The 24,819-nt window shown below is 41.1% G+C and overlaps 1 protein-coding gene across 6 annotated transcripts in view; it reads left to right on the top strand.

Moving 5' to 3' along the window:
- CTNNA2 (catenin alpha 2) overlaps positions 1-24,819 on the top strand; it is a 781,915-nt gene that overhangs the window by 412,248 nt on the left and 344,848 nt on the right. The window contains exon 9 of one of the 6 annotated variants that reach the window (XM_075930976.1): positions 13,830-13,977. The exons of the other annotated variants lie outside the window; for them this stretch is intronic. Within the exon in view, the coding sequence (XP_075787091.1) occupies positions 13,830-13,859 (30 nt within the window). The 3' untranslated portion in view covers positions 13,860-13,977. Of the gene's footprint in view, positions 1-13,829; positions 13,978-24,819 lie in introns of those variants that run through there. 6 annotated transcript variants of the gene reach the window in all.

Here is a 24,819-nt window from a genome sequence, read left to right as displayed (position 1 = left end):
ACCACAGAAAATCAGCACTTAAATATAGTGTTATTATGAATGAATGAATGAATGAATGAATGAATGAATGAATGAATATTTGTCTCAACTTCTGCTTGTGTATGTGAAGGTTTATTCTGTGTGTGCACACGCACATGCAGGATCACACACATAACAGAATAGAAAAACAGAATTCTTGGCAGCAAAGTAGGATATGTATTGCTTGAGGTGCTTTTCAGTATCATCAGAAATGCTGATAGCATTACATCTGTTGTCTCTGAAAAGTGCCAGGAAATCGTTTTAATTTATAATGTGGAAGAAGGAAGGGGAAAAAAGATATGGTGCTGAAAATTTATACATGGTAGGAGATAGAGCCGACTAAACAATTATTTAAGTTTTATTCCCACTGTATAACAAACTGCTTGCCATACTGTTAGGATTCTAGTCTATAAATCAAACTCCTATTCAGCATGCCCATATTTTATATAGAAATGGTTCATGTTTTTGTTTTGGTTTAGTTTTGCTTGTCTATATTTTCCAACAAATGTGATGTGGCTATTAAGCTTTGCAGAGATAGCTTCTAAGATAATTTATTACATGGCCATATCACCTAATTTTTTCAATTTGTTTTAACATATTTTAAAAAGATGATATTTTCCAGCCTTTTTCACATTTTGTGTTTGTTTTATATGTAAAGGGGCTGCTATTTAAAGACCTCATCACTATACAGTGCTTTAATATGGCTACAATTTCATTTAGTTTCTGTGTCCATGCAGACTGCATAGTCAAAGTGGATTTTGTAAACGAGGGTGGGTCCTTTCACCAAACTTATCAAAAGTACACAGTGGAGATTTAGCAATGCAAATATTCATATTGTATTTATAGGTATACAAATGAGGTGGTGTGTTTTGTTTTGTTTTTATTTTAATTAAGTTAATGTAGGGGTTTGCTTCATGACTTGTACACATATATTTCTCTTTACTCCTTTGCAGACCTTGAGCTTGCTGCGTGTTGTATACATTTTCCAGGCTAGCTTTGTGACTCTTCTCTTTGGATTTCCTTTTTCTGAGCTTTTTCACACATACAATATTTCCGTTTGGGTGGTAGCTCCTAGGGATTATCCAGATATTGTAACATGGTTTGCATGACTTTTATGAATCTGCTGTTCATATTATGTGATAAGTAACTGCAAATGCTGCTAAATATAAATATGTGTATGAATCTCTATCTAGTTAAATTCATAAAGCCCCAATGATTGCTGCAGTTAATTATTTTAACTCAGCCCATAGGCTTGAGGAAGCTTCACATGGCTTAAACTGTAGCTATTTTTTTGAGCAGGTAAGCAAATATCCATGGATGTCCAAACTTTCAAATACTGAGAACTACAAGATCCTTGGAGTTGGAGTGCCACTCCTAGTTTACATACATTTCTTTTTAAAATTAAGAACAATCTTGCACCTCACCATCACGTTTCCATGTACTTGGTACAGGAGTAGAAATAGCTTGTGTTGAATTCACTAGCAATTAAAATAAACATCATCAACAACAAAATGCCCTGCAACATTCACAAAGCCAGTCAACAGGAATAGGACACTTGGCCTCTGGCTTGTTTGAATTATTAGTCTCCAGGAGCTTTACTTCCACAGCTAGCATACAGGATATCAAAAGATGTATATGAATCAGGATGCTGAAGGCCACTTTTAGCCACAGACTGGACTTCGGTCACCTTGAAATAATATTTTGAATATACTGTGACACGTTTCTTCTCATATTGAAATTTCTTGGTTTGTGCTAAAAGCTCTGGTTGCCTGTAAATCCACAGGAACAGTAGCTAACGGAATCTTCTTAAGGAAAGGGATGTAGAATTAGCCATATAGGACCTTTGCTACATCTGAGCGACTCAGTTTCATTTCAGGAGAATGTAATGATACTCATATAAATAAGAAGGCTCATTGCATACTCCCCTGATGAGTCAAGGTTTGTCTTTGAGTATCAGAGGCTCTCAGGAACAGGAATAACTACTGACTGAAAAATGCAGTTTTAATAGATGAGAAAGCAGACTTCAGAACAGTCTGAGATTCACGTTAGCCATGTGGCATTATTTCTGACTCCTAGTGCATATCTTCTATGATAATCTTAGACAAAATGAGTACATTATTTCCCTCACAGGTTCACACCATTATTCAGTGTGATGGATTTAGTTCAGGGAATGAGTCTGAATTGCATCTGTAGGACCCTGGTCTCATTAACTACAGAAGTAGAAAGTTTTATACAGAATGGGGCAGAGGAATGCAAGTAGAGGAAAAGATAGTCTTGTGGTTAAGGTGCTTGAATGGGCAAGTTTGGGCCTAGGCTCTTCCTTTATATCATGCCTTAGATTTCTCAAGATGGTTACACAATCAATGAGGTATTATTTTTTTCCAAACATTGACCTTATGTCTGTGCTTCAGTTATTCCTGTCTAATATGGAGATATTAACGCTTTCCTATCTATCAGCAGGCTTGTGAAAATAAAATCATTAATATTTGTGAAGAACTTGGAGCCTTATTGAAAAGGGCGGGGGAGACCAGTGATAATTATTCTGTGCTGCTGCATTTCCCATGCATGCCTTTCCCCTGCTTCCCAGTACCAGCAAGGTTTGAATTTTGAACCTCATCACTGTAGCAGACTTCTGTCACTCGTATTGAAGGGTTACATATAGCTGGAAGCCTGAGTAGACTGCCTATTTAGATCAGTCTGTAAATACACTGAGAATGAAGTTCATGAGTAGCTCATTTCATAGCTAGAATAGCAAAGCACATAGATTTGGTAGATTTGTTCTGGGATCCAGCATGAGTCACACATCTATACAGCATTTTTGGAGGCCTGTGGCCTGAGATCTGTGAGCCTGTATCAATTGCCAGGAGTGTTTAATTGCAGGGTAGACATACCCTTTGAAATCACTATGCACACAAATGGCCCTTCCCTGTCAGAAAAAAACAAACCATAAAGCAATACAAATCAGAGTCATGATCCAAAATGAGGAAAAAAATCTGTACAAAGCAGGTATGTTCCTTGAAAAAGATGACATTCTTCTGCTGGCAGGTTGTTTAATGACTTTGTGGAAGAAGTGTGTTTTGAAAGGATGTTAAAGTATTTCAGATGATGGTTGTTTATGCCCTAGATAAGGGAAACTATTCTATTGTGTGATGCAGAGTAGCAGGGAGCCTAGTGAGGAAGATGAATTTCACATTGGATGTTGTGAAGATGAAATTGAAGTGGTGAGTTTTTTTCTAAATAAGTTGTAAAGGAAGAACCAAAGTGTGATACCCTGAATATGCAGGTGAAGAGTGAAGAATGAGAGAGAGAGATGGCATTGTTTGGTGTCCCCCATGTTGGGAGGTTAGTGGAATTGTCAACAATGACTTTGCAGAGAGGAAGAAGGAAGGTTTTAAAATTTAAAATGAAAACAGTTTTTCACATTTTGCATTTATTTAGTGTTTGATTATGCTCTCGGGGTTTCCTTTTTAAAAGTCTGAGCACAATATGTATGTAAGCGGGGGAATGGTCCCGCTATTGTGGGGAACTTTCCTGGCTTCTATACACCCCGGTGAAATGAACCAGCGAAAGGATCTGAGTCCCCGCTCCCACTTCCTTTACCCCACGGCTCCCTGATCCTGAGGGCTCCCCCTCCACTCTCCTGAGTAGCAGAGCCCTTGAAACCCCAACAAGGCTGGGCCCAGGTTTCCTGGGGCTTAATCCCTGACCTTGTAGTCACTAGGGGCAGGAGTTAGGGTGTCCCCACTCCGAGGTGCTCTCTTTACACTGCAGGCCTTCTTGGCCCAGTGATCACTTCATAAGGTTCAAAGCAAATACAATTTATTAAACAACAACGGATTAAAGAGAAAAGAATAAGAAAAAAATGAGAATGGTTAAATGAGAACACACAGCTCTGCTCTGTAGCACAGGGACATCAAAACAGCAGCCTGCAGAGTATAAGGACAGTCCACAGTCTCTTTCTTAGAGGCCCTGGATATGCTGCGGGGGGGGGGGGAGGGGGCTACAGGCAGGACACGCTAGCTCTGGTAGTGACCACACAGTCTCAAGCTCGAAGTGGCCAGATCCCTCTCCCAGTCCAGAGCCTTTCCCCACACTTTGCTGGTCCCAGGTGCTCACCACACCCAGCTGCAGGCTGTGCTGCTTGGCCAGTTCCAGCTCCTTGTGTTGCTTCTCTGTTCCTTTTTGCTTTCTGAGCCCTGCCAGTCTGCTGCTCAACACAGGGTTTGCATTCCTTGTGCTCTGTATGCCTGGCTCTGCTGCTGCAAAAACTGCCCCTCAGCACAGCTTGCACTCCTCTTAGCAGTGTCTCAGCTCCCTGTTCCTTTTGCAGGACTTCTTCATACAGCTTGCACTGCTCTTTTCAGCTCTCTGTCTTTGCAGGACCTCTTCTGCACACAGCTTGTTTATTCAGAGAGAGAGAGGGAGAGCCAGAACAATCCCAGCTCACAGGGAGGACGGGGCCTGGCCTCTCCCCTTCCTCACTGGCCTGTCCAACCTGTCAATCAGGCTGAACTGGAGTGTTGGCTGCTTTCCATTGTCTCTGGGGTCAGTCAGTCTCATGAACTCTTCCCCTTCAGATACTGTGAGCTGGCAAACCAAAAACTCCCACAGAGTTTTAGTAAGGGGTAACAGTCCCCTTACATGTAGGAGACCAGAACTTTCGACAGTGGTTTGCTTCTCAGACTCAGAAGAGGAGTGTTTCTGGCAATGTATAAATAAAATAAATACATTGTGGATGTGGAACTGCCGTGTGAGAATGAGAACATAGATTGTGAGAGCAGGATGTAAAGATCAAAATAGGTATTCAGCAAGGTATAACTATAGCTCTGGGAAAGGAAAAGTATTGAAAATTACTTACTATATTATGGGTGCAAGTCCTGATTATTTTCTTACAAATCTTTATATATTAACACAATACAGGTCAGATTCTTAGCACCACTGGCAAAGCAACAAGGCTCAAGTGTTGGTATTGATATGTAGTCACCTATTTATCATTCCTTCACCATGAGTCTAAGTGCTTTCTTATTCAGCCACCTCTCCCCTTTCTATCAAATAAAACTAAGAACATTACAGCAAAACAGTACAGCTTTAGTGTTTAAAGTGTCCTTAATTCAACAGAAAATGCAGAGGTTATTCTTGTTTACTGTCTATAACTACCTCCTCTGTTAAAGAATTTTCCTTAGCTTTGGTCAACACTACAAACTTGTTGACATAACTACTTTGCTCAACGCTGTGGAAAATCCAGGTACTCTCAGTTTACACAGGACTATATTGAGGGGAGGGCTATGCCAACAGGAGACGCTGTCCCATGCACATAGGTAGCATCTTCACTAATGCTACCAGTGGCAACACAGTATTGTGGCATTTTTTGAAGATGGAAGATGCAAATATTTTATTAGTCCAACAACTTCTGGCATATCAGATGATGACAAAGTGTTAACATATTGCCTCTTCCAATGCAGCCTATTGAACTTGGTGCTGAAATCAGCTATCCATGTTTTCCTATGGAACATAACATCATCTACATAAGAAATTGGAGTCACATGGCTAACAACAGAAAGGAGGAAGCCTGGTGTTTGGGTTAGAGCACTGGACAGCTGCTCAAAAGACCTGTATTAACCACTGGTTTTGTTTCAGTCTTCCTATGTAAGTCACTTAATCTCTGTATTCAATTCCCCATCAGCAAAATAGGGCTAATATTACTTCCTCCTCTCGCACACCATGACACATGTACAGTTCTTCTGTATCATCTGTCTAGGTTATAAATTCATCAGTCTTGCACAATGTGTCTCTGTTCTCTGTTGGGAATTGTGGCTGCTGCTGTAATATGAATAATAAATATTAATAATTGTATCTGTCCACTTACCTTCACTCTTGGGAAATCGCCACCTTCAAGTTCAAATATGCTTTTAGAGGAATGTCTTATGTTCTGGAAGTTATTGCTTATTTAAAGGGAAGTTGAGGAATTTTAGCATCTTGCAAGACCGGACCCTTTATAAATAGAAATGAAAATGCAAATCATATAATCACAGAATTGTAGGGTTGGAACAGACCTCAGGAGGTCATTGACTCCAACCCCACTGCTAAAAGCAGGAGCAATCCCAGCCAGGGCTTTGTGAAGCCAGGACTTAAAAATTCTCTAGTGATGGGTATTCTACCACCTCCCTAAGTAACTTATTTCTGTACTTCACCACCCTCCTGGTGAAATAGTTTTTTCCTAATACCCAACATAGATCTCCCCCGCTGAAACTTGAGAACATTGCTCCTTGTTCATCATCTGTCACCACTGAGAACAGCCACTCTCCATCCCCTTTGGAACCTCCCTTCAGGTAGATGAAGACTGCTGTCAAATACCCTCTCACTCTTCTCTTCTGTAGACTAAATAAGCCCAAATCCCTCAGCCTCTCCTCCTAAGTCATGAGCTCCAGCCCCCTAATAATTTTTGTTGCCCTCTGCTGGACTCTCTCCAATGCATCCACGTCCTTTCTGTAATTGGGTGCCCAGAATTGGATGCAATACTCTAGATGTGGCCCCACCAATGCCAAATAAAGGGGAATAATCACTAGATCTACTGGCAATGCCACCCTAATATGCTGTTTGTCGTCTTGACTCATATCCAGCTTCTCACCCACTGTAATCCAGAAGCCCTTTTCTGAAGAACTGTTGCTTACCCAACAAATAGTTTAATACCCTTCTGTTCTAGATGAGGGTATGTCTACACTACCACCCTAGTTCGAACGAGGGTAGTAATGTAGGCAACCGGATTTGCAAATGAAGCCCGGGATATGAATTTCCCGGGCTTCATTTGCATAAAGCCGGGCGCCGCCATTTTTAAATGTCCTCTAGTGTGGACTCCGTGCCGCGGCACAGACTAGGTAGTTCGGACTAGGTTTCCTAGTCCAAACTACCGTTACTCCTCGTGAAATGGACGTTCGCACGGAGTCCACACTAGCGGACATTTAAAAATGGCGGCGCCCGGCTTTATGCAAATGAAGCCCGGGAAATTCAAATCCTGGGCTTCATTTGCAACTGCGGTTGCCTACATTACCACCCTAGTTCGAACTAAGGTGGTAGTGTAGACATACCCTGAGTTACCTGAGTGACTTGCTCAACAGGTTTGGTCAATTGTAAAACCAGGACTATAAACCCCAACAACTAATCCCCCTTCTTTCCTTTCTCTAGTTTTTATTCATTCATTCCCTCATTATTGCATCTTCTCTCTGGAGAACTGGAGAGTGCTCCTTTTGGAGCCCTTCAGTTCAGCCTCTGGGTCATAGTAGAATGATAAGAAGCACGAGGAATTGCCTCCGTAGTACTCCTTATTTTTAGAGTACTACAGAGTGGGCTATTAAATCTGGGTATTTAGTCCACAATTATTAGGACAGAAACAATAACTGGATTTTCTGGGTACAATACTTAAGGGATAGGAGACTCAAAAGCGAAAATGGGTATTATGTGACTATTGAAAAAAAGAGCCTGGCAACTTATATTAATAAAAGTGGAACATTTTCATTTTACATCTTATTCCCCAAACTAAGAGTGCCAAATAAATCCTTTGTCAGTCACTTCTGCTTCACAAGCTGTTTTGCTCAGGATAGCTGCTTTTATTTCCTAGAGGAAAATACTAATCAGTGATCCAATATATTTACCATAAATCATTTGGCTCATGGGGAGATGGAAAGGTATCTTTGATTTGTTTTTTTCCTCTTAATCGTCCTTTCTACCAACTCTGAATACCTCATCTCTTTCACATACAGAGAAAGGTCAATGTGAAAGACCCTGGTGTGCTAAATTAAGTTGCTTAATATAGTACTTCATGCCTATCAATGAGGTGAGTCAGGTACTTTAGATTTACAGTAGATTATGTCTTTTAAAAGACTGAAGGAGTGATTCAAAGAGAATCAACTAGACTTCACAGTGGAAGCAGTTAGCAAAATATACATTGTTAAACAAGACAGAGCTTTTTAAAAATGAGATGTAGGACTGAGGGAACACATGATGGATCATTTCTTGGAGGAAAAGAAAAAAGCCAAATAATATTCAGGCTTCCAAAAAAATATTCAGGACATTTTAATGTCAACATGGTATCTCAGATGATGAGTCTGCAATACAGAAAATGCCCACACAAGTACACACATTTGGAGGATAGTGTTTGAGTTTTCATCAGTGTGAGAGTTTTAAATAATATTCACCATAATATGAATAGGAAATTCTTCAACATTGACATATCAGGAGATAGCAGGCCAACTATAGCCGCCTCATTGCCATGGAAGTGTGGTTCTTCAGTGGAAGTCTCTTGAAGAACACAGCAGTGGACCAGCCACTTCTGTTTTGTTTGTAATTGCCACAATTCCCCATTGAACTTGGATTTTCTGTTGTCATTGCCAGCCAATTACTTTAAAAAGAAATGCCACTATCTTAAAATGATTTGGTGCTAATACTGCATATAGTTCTCCTTGAACTTGACATATAGGCACCATCAGAGAGCTCAGACTCCAAATGGACTTCAGTCTGGGTAAAATTCTAAGCAGACACCCACTCACACTGAAATTCAAAAGGGGAGGCAATTTGCACCAGAAAGAGCTTCAGCCCAGTGGAGGTAGGCGGTAATTTCCAACATATGAAATAAAAGCAGATGGCTATACTCAGGGGTGCAAAAGAGGCAGTTGCTCTGGGGATGTGGTGGGTGAATCCCAGCCCCGCCCTGCGAGGTGAGGATGACCATGCCTTGCACCATCAGAGCCATTGTGCTTGCCCAGAGGCCATGTTTGGAATGTCCAGCTATCCCTAGGAGTGGGAGGTTCCCCGAGACCACACCTATGCCCTGTGCCATTTATAGTGTAGCTGAGGTGGGGGGAGATGTCTGCTGCTGCGTGCTCCTGTGGCCCTTTATGGCCATGGTGGCTGCTATGCGGCTGTAGATGGCCGTGTTCCTCCACCTACTGCAGAGATCATGGACTTTGGGGGCCTCCTCCAAACCTCAAGGAGGTCCATGATCTCCACATTAGTCCACGAGGGCGCGTGCCGTCCATGGCCCCTGCATGCTGGGGGACTGGGCGGGGGTCAGCTGGCTGCCACTGGCTGCCATTGTGCGGCCACTGGGTGTGGGGCTGTGGCTGCTGGCAGGCCTGGCTCTGGCACATGCCTAGTGGCCAGACTCTACCCCTTTAAGGGCCCCGGGACTTGGGGAGAGGAGAGGAGTTTTCCTGGTTGTGCCCAGTGTGGCCACCAGGGGAAACTAGGAAGGGCTAGAGGCCAGCTAATTCGAATTAAGTGCCTACACAGCACTTAATTCGAAATAGCTATTTCGAATTTGGCGTTACTCCTCATAGAAAGAGGTTTACCAAATTCAAATTAACTGCTCCGCTATTTCAAATTAAATTCGAAATAGCAGTTTGCATGTATAGACGCTATTAAAATTAATTCTAAATAACGGCTGTTATTTCAAATTAACTTTGTAGTGTAGACATACCCTTAGAGTGTGTCTACACCAAAACATAAGCTCAGTGCTGAGCTCAGGCTCGAGCGTAACCCCCATTCCATTTACACACAAATCACACTAATCCAGTGCTTGGACCAGAGCGGTGGAGGTTCTGAGCCTGAGTCCAGGGTTCAATCCCTATTGCTTTGCAGTGTAGATGCAGCCTCCTCCCCCGACTCTGCAAAAAGTATCCCACAATCCAACAGGCGGAAGTTGTTTGTCCTCTAGACAGTCAAGTATGATAGACAGTCAAGTTTTCTCACACTGTGCCATGGAGAAAGGGTTGCAGTAACGACATTAGGGATGGATTCAGGCCTGCATAATGCAGCAATAGACACGGGAGCTCCAGGCTGATCCTAGGGCTCAACACTTCCTAACTAGGGTTTACAAATGAGTATAGATGCCCTAGCTTAGCAAAGCCAGGGTCTGCTAAATCGAGTCCTGCTGACCCTGGGCTTACCAAGCACTATAGACATTGCCTTAGTGAACAGAAAAAAAACCCTGGCATTGTTAGCTGCTAAGCTAAACAATGTTTTAGAATTATTTTCACAATGCGTTTGTGCCGCTTTATGACGCTTGTAAAGAAAGGCTATGATTCAACAGAGAACAATTGTAAATCACGAAATCGATGAAATATCCCACATTTTAACTAACCCACATCTCTTTATTTTCATTGTAGGCAGTAATAGGGATTTCTATCAAAAAGCAGAAGACAATATTAAAAGACATTTCCGTTTTGGAAATTTAAGAAATGACTTGATTTCTCAGTTCCGATCTGCAAATTACCATATGTAAATCTTGGCACTAGAACAAAACAGGCAGAGAGTGGGTGGATGAGGGAAATTTAATTACATTTAAAATCCACAAAACAATAGATTTCTATTAGACCATTTTTTAGCACTTCTGGAGAATTACAGCTAAAATGAGATAAATGCAGCTTCACATTTAAATTAAGATTATCTTTAGGCTAGTAATCTCATTTACTGTTTAGCAATTTTAATTCAAGTCAAGGCAGTACAATTAGTGGCATCATCCCGTTGCTATTTCTCATTGCTTCGTGGCTGTATTTACTGCTGTTCAGACAAGACTACTCATGTGTAAAGTATAAGTCAAGATAATAAATTATTAAAGGTAGCATACATCAACAAGTACTACAAATGCATACTGATGAGCTGGACTTGCCTGCCGATACTGCGGCTGCATTGCAACATGCAAAAAGAACCTGATTAAAACAATTGGCAAATCCTTAAAGGTGTTTTTTTTATCTTAACCACAAGCATAAAAAAAAATAATACGCTGGCACTGTATTTTTTTGTTTTATTTTGCAGATTCAAAATGGAATAGGTATCTCCTCTGTGATAGATTTTCCTCACACTGACACAAGGACACTTTGCCACTGCTGGCTTTTTGGTTTTTTGGAGTGTTTGTGTAAGGAAAGATGGCTCATATTTAAGTTGTTGCATTAGCCAGCAGCTTTCATGGCTAAAACATGGTGGTTGTTTGTACCTCAGGGTATGTCTACATTTTGAAATAGGGATGCTAATGTAGGCATTCGAAGTTGTAAATCAAGCCCGGGATTTAAATATCCCATGCTTAATTTGCATCTTCCCAGCCGGTCGCCAATTTTTGAAATTTATAAGTCCGGACTAACTGCCCGTGTCTACACACGGCAGGGACCCGGTATTTCGAATTAAAGCCCTAAATTGAACTACCTGTTATTCCTCCTACAAGGAGGTTTAACAGGTAGTTCCATTTTGGGCTTTAATTCAAAATACCGGGTCCCTGCCGCGTATAGACACGGGCAGTTAGTCCGGGCTTGTAAATTTCAAAAATGGCAACCGGCCGGGAAGATGCAAATCAAGCGCGGGATATTTAAATGCCGGGTTTGATTTGCAACTTCGAATGCCTACATTATCCTCCCTATTTCGAAATAGAGGGCTAATGTAGACTTACACTCAGGGATGAAGGGGTACCATTTTGGGAGGGAGGAGTGGGAGGATGCAGCAGCCATGCATATCAGGACGTTGCTTGCTTTTCTTCCTGTGACTATCAGGGAGTAAGGAGAAAGTACACAGATTTTGTGAATTATTCCTCTTTCATGTCCCTTCATGAGCCAGAAGTGAAAGGCATGCAAAAAAGCCATGTACTTTCCCCTTGTTCCCTGATAGGGGAATTGGAAGAAAAGCAAGCCAGACTGATGCTCTCCCCCTCCCCCGCTGCCCTTTCCAAAATTGTGCCCTTGTCAGCGATAGGTAACAAAACTGTTGAATGTTAGTGACTGTTTGTTTTAGAAAGCAAAACAACAAAGAAACAGCTCCAGGAATGGAGTATAATTATAATTATTGTAATAATAACAATACTTTGCTCTTAAATAGTTTACTAATGGCTCCTGACTCCTTGCCATATAGAGATGGAGTAAAGAGTCAGTAAATCCAGATTGCTATGCTGGTGGATCTGCAATAGTCACACTCCCCTTGGTGGGTCCCTGTTTCCTCAGCACAGAGCAATTAGGCAGCCCTTCCTTATATTCTGTTAGAACAGTGTACCCTCATCTTGGTCTTATGGATGTTGCCTGTATATATGATTTCAATGTCTCCTGCTGGACGCCCACCTCTAACTCCAGGTCTTCTCTATGGCTCAGCCCTCCGGCCAAGTCAGAAAGTTTAAACCCCTTCATGGGTTGGGCAGAACTCCTGAAGCCCTCTTCTTCAACTTGCAAAACCCTATTTTGGAGCTTCCCTTGGTATCTGTCTGTTGTCCCAGTCTTGGGCTTCTTTCAGCTTGAGAGACATGTCTCAACTGAGCTCCTTCAGTTTACTTCTTTTTGCTTAGCTGTACGCACCCCCCCACACCGTCCAGAAGCGAGTTAGCTGCTCCCCTCCCACAGAGGCAGAGCAAGACCAATTGGGTGGATTCATTAGCCTTGCAGTTGGTAGGGTTTAAGCCCATCACACACATTAAGTAGAACAGTAAACCATGAGAAGCTGTCATTCTGTAGCCCTTCAGTGACTGTAGGATGCTTTCACAGGAAGTCACAGGCTAATATGTATGTTGGTTTCTTTGATACCTTTCTGGCCGACTTCCTCTCCAAGTCCACATTCTGAGGTAACCATTGGCTGTGAGACAAATGAACCACCCTTACTTCCAAGCTTCAGAGATGACTGTCAGATTGCACTCCCACCCTATGAATTCAGTGCTACCTTGTATATAAATCTAAAATAATTTTTTGAGGTGGCTTCTGAGTGTTGTACCAAGGGAACGGCTCACCCTTCCAATGTGCACTTCAGGAAAGAGGACAGCTAGCCATACCGAGCATTCACAATGACTAATTCTAAACAAAGGAAGAAAAATTGTCATGTCACAATCTAGATGTACTCAGGGTCTTAAAGTTTTTTTGTTTGTTTTTTTGTTGGTGTCAGGCATTGCAGATCCTCTTGGTTCTGTGGAAGAAAACATTGTCCTCACTCTGCGTTTGTAAGCAACAAGTAGCCAGAGGCAGTTTTATTATAAGCTGCAGCAAGGGAAAAACTGGTTCGGACGGAGTGGGGGAAGCCCCCCCTCCGAGGCAGATCTTCGAATACAAGCAATTATGAAGCAGTTTATATACTGTCCATTAGATATAATAACAATAACAATTAGTCTCCTTCCCATTACAAACACCAATGGCTAACAGTTATTTTAGTTCCACCCAGATGCTCCTTATCTTAAGGTCCCTGCCAGAGTCAGCATTCTATCCTTATCCCCATATGGAGGCGAGAGGCAAAGGCAGCATCTAATCACAGATCTCTCATTGTCAGGCCACAGACTTAGCCTGACTCTTGCTCTCTTGTTAACAAGACCAAGATGGCTGCACACAAATTCCCTTATTCCCTTTTCCTGCCTCCACAGTTCTCTTGTCAGGCCAAATGAAAGGTTCTCTTGATGTTTGGGTTTGTAATAACAAGATGAATTAGTTGTTGCATATATGACTGCCTGCTCCATCCAGAACACATTAAGGCCTACTTTGCTCAAGCTACTGCATCATTTCCTCAAGCCGGTGGTCACTAGTGTGGTTTAATTCCAATATCTGGCATTTCCTCAACAATTTTCTTGTTTTAAAACAATATAGCTAAAAGAAAGTCTTTGTGTGATCTCGGTAGGTATGGTGACTTTATGCCTTGTCATCACCACAACACACTTCATGAATAGTCACGTGGTTTTCTCTCCTAAGAACTTTTAGGTTGCTGTGATAAATCTTATTAGTGAAGATTACACTAGGACTGGAGAAGATAGTCTAACAGACCTTAATGAGAAGGTCAGTGTCATTCTTTTTTTTTTTTCCTGGTTGCAGGCCTGTGCAGATCATGCCTCTCTGCAGTAAACCATGAGAACTCAGTTCCAGCAGGCCAACAGAGGAGAACATTGCTTTGTACCCCTTCAAGTTAGATCTCTGGCATCTTGCAGAAACTGTTTCTACCTATTTGGTGGCTGCAAGGAACATGAACAGGAAATTGTTTTTGTTCAGGTCTTGAACTTCTATGTACTTGCCTCCTCACCGGCCAGCAGAGTCAGGGTAGTTGCTTATCAGACTATTGTGCCCCTTCTGCTTCTCCCCCACTCAGTCTGTGCAAATGTGTGTCCAGATGGGTGAAACTGGGTGAGTATTTGGCATTGTCTAAGGATGCAAATGACTGGCTATGAGTGAGAGAGGGTGAGGGCAGAGTGAAAAATAAATAGATGTGGAGGTTGAGTTGAAGGTTATATGATAGGTTACGGGGCCTTGGGAAAGATGAAGATACCGTTGGGATAGATCTGAGACAGGACAACATGAAGGAGGTCAAGAACACAGTCCAGGGATAGGAAGAGGAGGAGGTGTGTGGGGAAGGATAGAAAAAACATCCCATGAAAGATTCCTAAGAGGAAAAAAATGAGTAGTTCAGGGAGGAGAATAAACAAAAGCAAGAGCCCCAGTGTGGTGACATATACACAGGTCTAACAGAAAGGTGAATGTCAAATTAGTGCAATAAACACTCAGACTAGGGAGAATTTTAGCAGCACAAACGTACAAGATGTTTTACAATAGACGCAGCAAACTGTGCCAGAAATAGAACAGCCACTTCAGGTATTCAGCTACATCCCCGTCTATGATCATGTGACTAATCCCACATAAAAAAACACATGTGTAAGCACGTTACTGCTTACGCATGTTTACTGATTCCAGAACCAAAGGCATAAGCTAGTTTTCTGAGCTGTGTGTTTGTGTACAAATACAGAAAGAGAAATGGGCATGTGAGTAATGTATTCACACACATTTTCACATTTCTAGAGAATGAGGAGGGAACAATCTCCCTGCTGTGCTGCTGATTGCCCTCCATGTGGTGTTAAACAGTACCCACATGAGATGAATTTTACCCTGGAAAATAAAGATGCTTCTGAAAAGCAATGTCTTTTATTTTGTTGTATTTTCTTCCTTTTGTAATACGCTATATTATACCAAATGACAAATATTTGGGGGGGAAAGAATTCCCGTGAAAGAATGTTCCAGAGCTACTATAAAAGATTCACCACTTCTTTGTGCCCACACATTACTGGAGATCTCTATACTACTCAAACCATAATTGCCCTATCTGCTTGAACCTGACATTCCAGTTCCGAGGATGGGGAGAGAGGCATTGGAACTTGACATGGCTCTTCTGCACAGTTGACCAGATTAACCAGCATTGCGAAGAGACTTTCTCTCTTAACTATTTATTTTAATTGGACAGAATTTAACAAAGTTTTAAGCAGACATGGTTTGTCTGTTGTTTTTTTTTATCAATGCATATTTTCTTGCTCGCGACCCATCCTGTGCAGTCAAGCAACATGAATTTCAAAATCTTCCTCTGCATAACTGAATGACTCCAGCTATATATCTTTGAAGGGAAAGGTGGATCAAGACCCAAATAGTACCTACAGGCTAAGCGCGCTAGAGAGCAGAAGAGGCCATTAGAGAGGAAGGAAACAGCCTTAGAGCAAATTGAGGAATGAATTGACCCTGGAACTACAGGAGACGAACATAGCAATAATCAGAGCTTTCCACAGCTCGATCAAAGGATCAAATTCAAAGAGTTCTGAACATTTGGAAGAATAGAGGAAGCATGTGGGGAGAAAAAACAACATTGATAGTTCTTTGGAAGAAGTGGGTTTTGCCCACAAAAGCTCATGATTCTCTCTCTCTGTTGGCCTCTAAGGTGCCACAGGACTACTCACTATTTTTAAAGTTACAGACCAACACAGCCACCCCTCTGAGGTATATTGTTCAGGAAAACACATATTAATGGATATAGCTCAGGAAAACACATATTAATGACCTGATATTCTACAGGCAGCGGCCATCACTGTACTACTAGTCAAAAGGTCTCTGAGCTTTCCCGGTCATCATTTCAGCTACTTCAGCAAACATGCTGATAATAGATAACATGTGCCCTGCAGAGGATTTGGGTAATTTTATATTAATCCAGCTCCAGAGTCACTAATTATTTTTGGAGATAATGAACGATCAATGCAGTCCAGGAAATCAAGAGGAGAGAATATATTGGGCCTCGATTATTTTAAAGAAAATGTTGTTATCTTTATTATCTTTGCAAGTCAGGATGGCAAATCAGCAATATGACCAGTTGTAGTGGGATAATTTTAACAAGAAGTTACCATCAGAGTGTAGAGATTAATTGAACGACATTTAAAAACAAGGTGAGATTATTGCTGAAGCCTCTTTATAAGTAGCATTAGATGCTGCTGATTTTGGTGCTCAATGAAATGTGATGTGCCACATTTTGTGGTTATGTGCTCAGGTTTATGGAAAGAAGTGCCACTAACCATCGAGGACTTGTCATTTAATGGTTAGAATCTGTTCAGTGATAAGACTGATTATTAATTTCTGCAGTAATTAAGAGATTCAAGATCATTGCTCTGATCATACGGTTAATATAGTCCTCATTTCAAAAAAGCAACAGTTTCTTATATTTATAGTCTCATCACCAGAGGCTTCTTTGAACTATTCAGAAAAAGAAATAGCTATATAAGAAGTAATCAGTTCAGTTATCCTTCTCTGTCACTATTCAGTTGGGTCGGTCATAGACACATCAGTTATGAAGTGATGATGGTCAAGGATCTTGGACTCATTTAGAAGATGTATGGGTTTTTACTTCCTTTTTTGGTTATAGTTTATCTCTGTTTTTCCCCCCTGGAGGCTTGAATCATCACAGCCCAATATCTCCTTCAAGTAACAAGGGACTAATAGTCCATTAAATTTCATTCTATGTCTCCTTCCCATCCACCCCCTTTCCAAAGACCATTCACACAAGAATACCATGCACCAGGAGACAGACTGCCTTGTCAATGTAGGAGAAACAGAATTAGTACTGAAGAGGTGCACCAGAGAAGGTTTTTACTCTCCTTATTTCTTAATAGCAAAAAAGAATGATGCTTGGCATCTGATCTTGGTTCTCAGGAAAGTTAACAAATTCATTTGATGTGTGAGCTCTGTGTGGTAACTCTTTCTTCAGTTATGCCGTGCATTGGTTCATTACCAACAACATGTAGAATGCTTATTTTCATGTGCAAATGCTCACTGGAAGCATTCACTTTGTATGGCTCTGGGGAGTTATCAATTCTAGATACTTCATTTCAGAACATCATTTCGGAATATCATCAGAATATTTACAAAGTGCCTACAGTGGCAAGCAGCTCATTTATACAGACAAAACTTTCACATACGAATCATAGAATCATAGAAGAGACCTCAGGAGGTCATAGAGTCCAGCCACCTGCCCAAAGCAAGTGCCCATAACTGGACCACCGGCTTCTGTGGGAAAAGTCATAAGCAAGTGATTCATCTATTTTTATCTCTGAGTTTGGTTATCATCTGGAAGTCAAATCTGGATCCATTCCACTTAAAAATAATTAAAACATCATCAGAGTTCTCCTGGGTTCACTCGCAGTGAGAACATTCCTCTTGCCTAATACATTCTAAATATATATATAAAATCTTCATATTTATCCTCCAACTACAATGACAATGTGCCCCAAAGTTTTAGGCCATATACAGTATCTTTATGTATATTTGTAACCCCTTTTGCCATATGTTGACTCAGTCCATTTCAATTATGGATCGAGTTGGCTTACAAACCAACACTTCACAATATAAACGTTAAAAACAAAAATGCAAGAAGATAGTACCCTCCCTATCTATTGACTTTGATCCGTATCCACTTTGTTTTAACTATCCAATGTTCAGGTGCTTACTGATGACCTGTTCTGCCTTCCTGTTTTTCACTTTGATGTTTTCATAACCTCTTCTCCTTGTTTCCTGCCCCCCCTTGTTTTTTTCCTTCCCCCCCTTTCTCTTTTCTCCTATTTATTTTGGGTCTGCACATCCTAAACTCAAAACTCCAGTCATCTGAAGAAGTGGGCTGTGCCCACAAAAGCTCATGATACCATCTATATGTTTTGTTAGTCTATAAAGTGCTACCAGACCAGTTTTTGTTTTTTTAAGTTTATCCTGTACAGACTAACTCGGCTACCCCCTGAAACTTCACAATACGTCATTTAAAATAATGATTCTAGATGGAACCTGAACCTCATAGACTCATAGACTTTAAGGTCAGAAGGGACCATTATGATCATCTAGTCTCACCCCCTGCACAGTGCAGGCAACAAAATCTCGCCCACCCCTCCTAGAATAATCCTCTCACCTATATCTCAGATATTGAAGCCTTCAAATACTTTGAAGACCCCAAGATGCAGAGAATCCTCTAGCTGTGATCTGTACCCCATGCTACAGAGGAAGGCGAAAAACCTCCAGGACCTCTGCCAATCTACCCCGGAGGAAAATTCCTTCCCGACCCCAAATATGGCGATCAGCTAAACCCTGAGCATGTGGGCAAGACTCATCAGCCAGACGCCCAGAAAGTTCTCTATAGTAAGTCCAATGGGATGGCGGATGATAGAGGGAAATGTATGTATGGAAAGTTCATTCACCTCTTTGAGGCTGTCCAAAGGTGATAAAAGTAGCGTCCAAGATAGATTGGGCTGCATGTATACATCATATTCTGGCTTGTGGCCTATGGTCATGTCTAGAAACCATAATTCATATAAACATATTAGAAGTAAGAGCAATAGAATTAGGCAGAAAATGTTTCAAAACTATCATCAAAAATGTCTTCAAGGCAAGTTTTCAAAGAGAGTTTCACAGCCATGTATTGCATAAACAGGCATGGGAGAATGAAGTCAGACCATTTTAGTTAAGAACAATAAAATTTTCAGAATGTGTATTCAGAATCACATCAGTCTGATAGCTTTTAACCTCCCAGGATTGAAAAACAGTATTGTAGACTCATTAAGCAGTGTCCTTGTCTCATGAATGAGAGCTAAGCAATTAGCCTTGTTTACATCAGATCAGAATAGGAAAGGTTTTTTTCCGTCTTGTAGTTCTTGTTGAACAAGCAAGAGTTTAGAATTCTTGGCTGGCAATTACATGATTTGCTGGCTTTGCCATTTGATGTATGCTTTTTCTCCCTTTCTGCTGAGTCCAAGGGCTTTACAGAAAATAAGACATGAAAAGGCTCGAGTAAAATTACTGGCTTCAGTTTTGCCTTGCCAGCTTTGTTTCTTAGGCTTCAAGTCAAATCACTAGTTTATCACAATTCCAGTTCAGAAAAACATGATATAGCTGAATCAGAGTGTAATTCCTCACATAGACCTGTCTCTTTACATTTCAGAGCTTGGATGATATCTGGATATCATTAGTAGACAGTGTGCTCTTCAGAGGTGCAGAGTATTCTTCTCTGGAGCAAAAAAGGATCCAGCAGGACTCCATACATCGCCAAATGTGTGTGTGTGTGTGTGTGTGTGTGTGTGTGTGTGTGTGTGTGTGTGTGTTTTAACTGTAGTCAGAGGCTAAGGATTGTGTTCTAGATTAGAGTTCTAGTCCAGTTACTTATCATTAAAGAATCTGGGACTATCTATCACTTCAGTTAGCCCACAGTTACTAGTAATTTCTGCATTCTATCCTTCAGTGGAGAGAAATTTCTTTCCAAAACGTTACTTGTTGTTGGCCAAATCTAACCAAATCTTTCTGGGAGAAAGCAGCTACTATATTACCTAGACAGAACCAAATCTTTTTTTTTTTTTGTTTGGTAAAACTTCAAGACTCTTTATGATTTGTGGTAATAAATCTAATTGGGATGGCAGTTTCATCACAGATACTTTTTTTAATTAGTTGTTTTGTCGGAAAAGTAGGTGGAACCAAGTTCTTACTGGATGGAGACCTTGGCAGGTATAACCATTGGCTATTTCCATTGTGTTTATAATAACAGGGTGCAATATTTCTTTTTCTGTCAGCTTGGCAGCAACAACAGCATCTGTTTTTATTTAGGTAAGCCCAAGCTGCAAGTGCAGTCAGGTCCAAATAGTTAAAAGTATGCATTGCATAAAAAGTATGGGTTCTGCTCACTCTTCCCTTTCATTTCTCAATTAAAAAAATACAAAAATAATGAAATATCATGAAAAATGCCAAATGTGGTTTTTTGAGCAGCCCTAAAGACATTCATTAAATAGCTTGGAAAATTTCTGTTGATGGATTACACAATGGAGCCTCCATCTTGGTACCCGTGGATGCTACAAAAATATAAATGTTAATTTATAATAATAAATGTGAAGATCAGGATTTGGATTCTGAAACTATGATTCATGATGACTCTTGATTTCCATGGGATTGTTCAGTGAGTAAGGCGAATGGTTCACAACCTTCTCTGATATTTAACATCACATCAATTATTGCCCTTGGAAATAATCTATAAGATGTTTCACTGAAACACTCTATATAGCAGTAGTTCTCAAACTTTTGGCCCATTGCCCACCTGGCTCAATGCAAACCTTTCCATTGATCACCGGTTGTGAATGGAGACACTCACTCCTCTGGCCCTCCAGCCTCATGGTGGGAGGAGGGAGGAACAGGGAAGACTGAGGTTCAGGGATTCCCACAGGCAGATTTACTCTTCTGGGGTTCCAGGGTTAGTGGATTTTGTGGAACCCCTGGACTCTGGGGTGGGGACAAAATAAGGGGTTCAGTGTGCAGGATAGGGCTGCCAGTGAGTGGGATAGGGATGGCGGTGCAGGATATGGGCGAGAGGTGGGGTGTAGGGGGTGGGGGGAGAGGTCTAGATGTGAGGAAGGGTGAGAGAGCAGGCTTAGGAGTAGGGTGTCTTCCCAGGGAGAAGGGGCAAGACCAAGGGAAAGTGCAGAGTGTGGCCAGGAGGGAGGGTGCAGAAGCAAGGGTAAGTACAAAAACAGGGTGGGGGTAGAGTGTCTAGTCAGGAGGGAGGGTGCAGGAGCAGGATAGGGGTAGGAAGTCTGCCCAGTGGCAAGGGTTCAGGAGGAGGTTGGAGGTGTGGGGCCACAGTGGGGGGGCAATGCATGATGGGGGTAGGCGTGCAGAGTCTGGGAATAAGGAGGCAGGAGGTGGATTTACTTTCCTTTGTGTGCCCTGCACTGCTCCCAGCACCATGTCCCATACATCACCTCCCACTGCTCCCATTGGCCAGCATCCAGCCAATGGGAGCAGCGGGGAAAGTCTCAAGACAGCATGTCCATACACTGCTGTTCCACCAGGAGGGGGAGAGGGAGCGGCTGTGTGCAGAGTCTCTTCTGATTCTGCTTCTTCCCCACAAGCTAGATTGTGCAGTGAGGCTTGGGGCTTTCTCTCCCCCCTCCCCAGCAGGAAGCCAGTGCTGGCTCTCCTCTCTGCACCATCCCTTTCTCTTTTCCCCTCTCCCATACCTGAGGGGGAAGCGTTTTATAGCGGACCAGCAGGCCTTCACTGACTGCATGTGTCCCATTAGCCTGCTGCTGCTGTTGCTGGCCAGTTCTTAATGAGTCCTAGGCGCCCTCCTGTCTTAGTTGCTGAGCAGCAGCTTCTAGCAGCCAATGCAGGGAACACTCAACTCCTGGTTCACCCACCCTCCACCAAACTCCTGCAGCCAGCTGCCTTTGATCTGCCACAAAATGGAATAGTACACTGTCTCTGATACATTTTTCTATGTTTTGATTTTTCCTTAATTGCACACACCATTAGCTACAGTGAAATTAACACAGAATTGAAATTGATTTTTTTAAAAATTTTCATATGCTTCACCAAAGATGAAAACTTCATGACAGTAACTCGTGACCTTACTGAGTTTTCTTAATTCAATTAGCATTAATAATTAGAACATTTCCCAGCCCCATGACATTCACATTACAATTCCTACTACAAGAATTAAGAAAAATAAAGTATGTTACAACTCTGCTTTAGTCATTCATTTCCTATTGTGTGCAACACTAAAAACAAGAACAACAACACAGAGCATTAGGCATGATGTTTGTCCAATTTCAAGCTGAGCAGTCCTGGTTGTGTAAAGTTTGTCCCTGCCCAGTACTGATAGAAACATCAATTTGATTTGGTTCGGTATTATTGTGGATGCACAGAAGATGCCATTTAGCAGTATGTGCACTGCTCTGCCCCTGTGGATGTTACAACGGCAGGTTCTACTGGCAGCGATGGGCCCAAGCTGTTGCAGAAGTGCTGCATTCTGGGGATGTGTCAGTAAGCCCCCTAAAATGTGTTGGCATCTTGCAGTTCACCATCAGTCAAGGGCAGCATGTAGTTGTGCTGCTCCAGGAGCAAAGGGGAGAATTTTATCCTGATTGATCCTTGTTCCATGATGGAGGTAATCCGCACCATCTGTTTTCCTGGTGAATATTCCTTCCCACTCTTCATTGGCTTAGGGTAGAATATTATTGGTATGAACAGACTGCTGATATATGTTTACTCCACTGCACAGATTTGTGAGGGTCACAGTCTGGCCCATAGTTTTGTTCCAACCACTGGCAGAGGTTTCAGACAAATAATTGAAGTGTGATATTAGGTCATTCATTCCGTCGTCTTGCATATTCAATATTATTCCCTACAGTATTTTATCCATTCTCATATTAAAATTTCAAATGAAAGATCTTCTATTGCTTCCTTTGGGAGATTATTTCACTTCCAAATACAGTTCATTGGTAGGAGTTTTAAGGCTTTATGATGTTCCATTACCATGTTTGAAAATATTTCCTTGTGTGTGGCTATTGATGAGCACGACCGTTAGGGAAATGCGTATTATATGAAATGTTAAGTCTTAAATTATTCCAAACAGGATGAAATACTGCCCTCAGTGAAGTCAATGGAAATTTTGACATTGACAGTAGGATGGGGATTTGAACAGTATTAATTCTTTAGTATTTCATTCTTTGGCTGATTGGTAGAGCTCTGCAAATCTATGGCCATTCACTTTGTGTATGCCGATAGCCAAAGCTCATTTTTGTGAATACGGATGCAGACATGTATACAAATTTTGTAACTGGAATGCTGCAAATTTACAGATATCCACTTATATCCACAGGTATCTGCATCTGTTGATGGAGATATATGCAGCTCATTTTTGTGGATATGGTTGTGAATATGGATACACATTTTATATCCACGCAGGGCTCTACTGATTGGTTAACTTGCTAATTGTATAGAGTTGATCCAGCTAGGACTTGCTATTACAATTGTTAATTTGTATGAGTTTTACTATTTTATGTATCTCTCTCTTTCTCTCCTTATCATCTATCAACATGAATTAATAAATAATATAATGTACAAGGTCTTAGAACTATAAGAAGAAGTGTTTGATTTAGAAGTCAAAATACATACAAATAGTAAATTATTGTGAATGCCCAGGAGTAAATGGGAAAAATTAATCCTGCTGCAATAAGTAATTATAGTTTAATATTGATAGACTGGTACTTAAATTTCATTTTCAGTGGAAATTTGATTACAACACAATTTCTATGTAAAAGTAACTACTATTGAATATTCATATTAATGGTCATCAAATATTGGCTTACTGCTCGCTGTTTGTCACTTTACCTTTTATACCCACTTCTTTGTAATGTGACACAATTAATGACAAAGGGTGCATTTTTGTAGTTAAGGGGGTTAATTTTCAGCAATCTCTCACTGAAAGTTTTCAGTGATAAGGGGGATAAGAGTTTTTAACATCTGATATGTACAGCATTCAATTTTGCATAATAATTCCAATCTAAGGTTTTCCTAGTGATTTTCCCCTTAATCACTGTGCAACTTCATATAAGATGTTTATATTGCTATATCGATGTTGTTAATTTTCATGGTTTACAATTAGGGTTGCCAGGTGTCCAGTTTTGAACCGGGCAGTCCAGTGTTTGAGCTTTCTGTTCAGGAAACAAATTGAGAAAATATAAATGAGAAAATATGTCTGGTATTTTCTAAATAAGATGTAATGTAGATTGTGATGTAATGTCAAGTGTGTCCGGTACTGTATTTTTGTTGAAACCATCTGGCAGCCTTATTTACGATGATTGAGTTAAATGCCTTTTCACCCACTCCCCAAAAATATCAAATATGGAATCAGTTTGATATTTGGGCCTCATTTATACTTCATAAAATTAATCAAATAAAATCAACTTCTGTCACCCATTAAATTCTGCCACTATGCAAAGCACTTACACAATCTTATTCTTGCTACCAGAAGAATAATAAAAGCATCAGGCTAAGCTAAATGATAGAAAAGCCAAATCCATTTGGCATCTCAGACAAGCATGACTGACACTCCCTATTGAATCAATCAACATTTAAACCTTTCAAGAGGGTGGAGAAACAGTAGCATTACTTTTGTGATTGCTTCCAGCACTCATGTTGACATAGTTTGGGACAGATGCCAATCTTTGGGAAAGCTTTAAACACAAAACAAATTGACTCTGTTGAAGTGATTTGAAGTTGGTGTGTGTGTGTGTGTGTGTGTGTGTGTGTGTGTGTGTGTGTGATTTGAAGTTGCTCTGTGTGTGTAAACTTTGATTCTCTTTTTTTTTCTTCAAATTGATGTAATCAGATGATATGCCAAAACCAATGAGATTTCACAGCTAGATTTGACAGGAAATTTATCAATGCACTGCCGCTACACCACACTGATTTCCATTTTTCAGGTCTCATCTTGCAAAGAGTGGATGTCCTGTGATCACTGTGACCAGTGAACATTTGCTATAGTCCAAGACAGTTACAATAATGTACCAGGGTTAGGGTCAGTGAGGGAAGACCTGCAATCCCATATACCGCTGCGTGGTAACTCTTGTAAATGTTGACATTTTAACAATGACCCTTTTATTTATTTCCACCTAAAAGCATGTGCTTACTTTTAAGCATGTGGATAGTTCTATTGCTGGAGCACTGTAACATGCTTTGCTAGGTCTGGACTTAAAAG

This window comes from Pelodiscus sinensis, chromosome 5, assembly GCF_049634645.1.
Source record: "Pelodiscus sinensis isolate JC-2024 chromosome 5, ASM4963464v1, whole genome shotgun sequence".
Taxonomy (NCBI): domain Eukaryota; kingdom Metazoa; phylum Chordata; order Testudines; family Trionychidae; genus Pelodiscus; species Pelodiscus sinensis.
The sequence above is the reverse complement of the archived record's forward strand: the minus strand, read 5'-3'. Positions and strand labels throughout refer to the sequence as shown.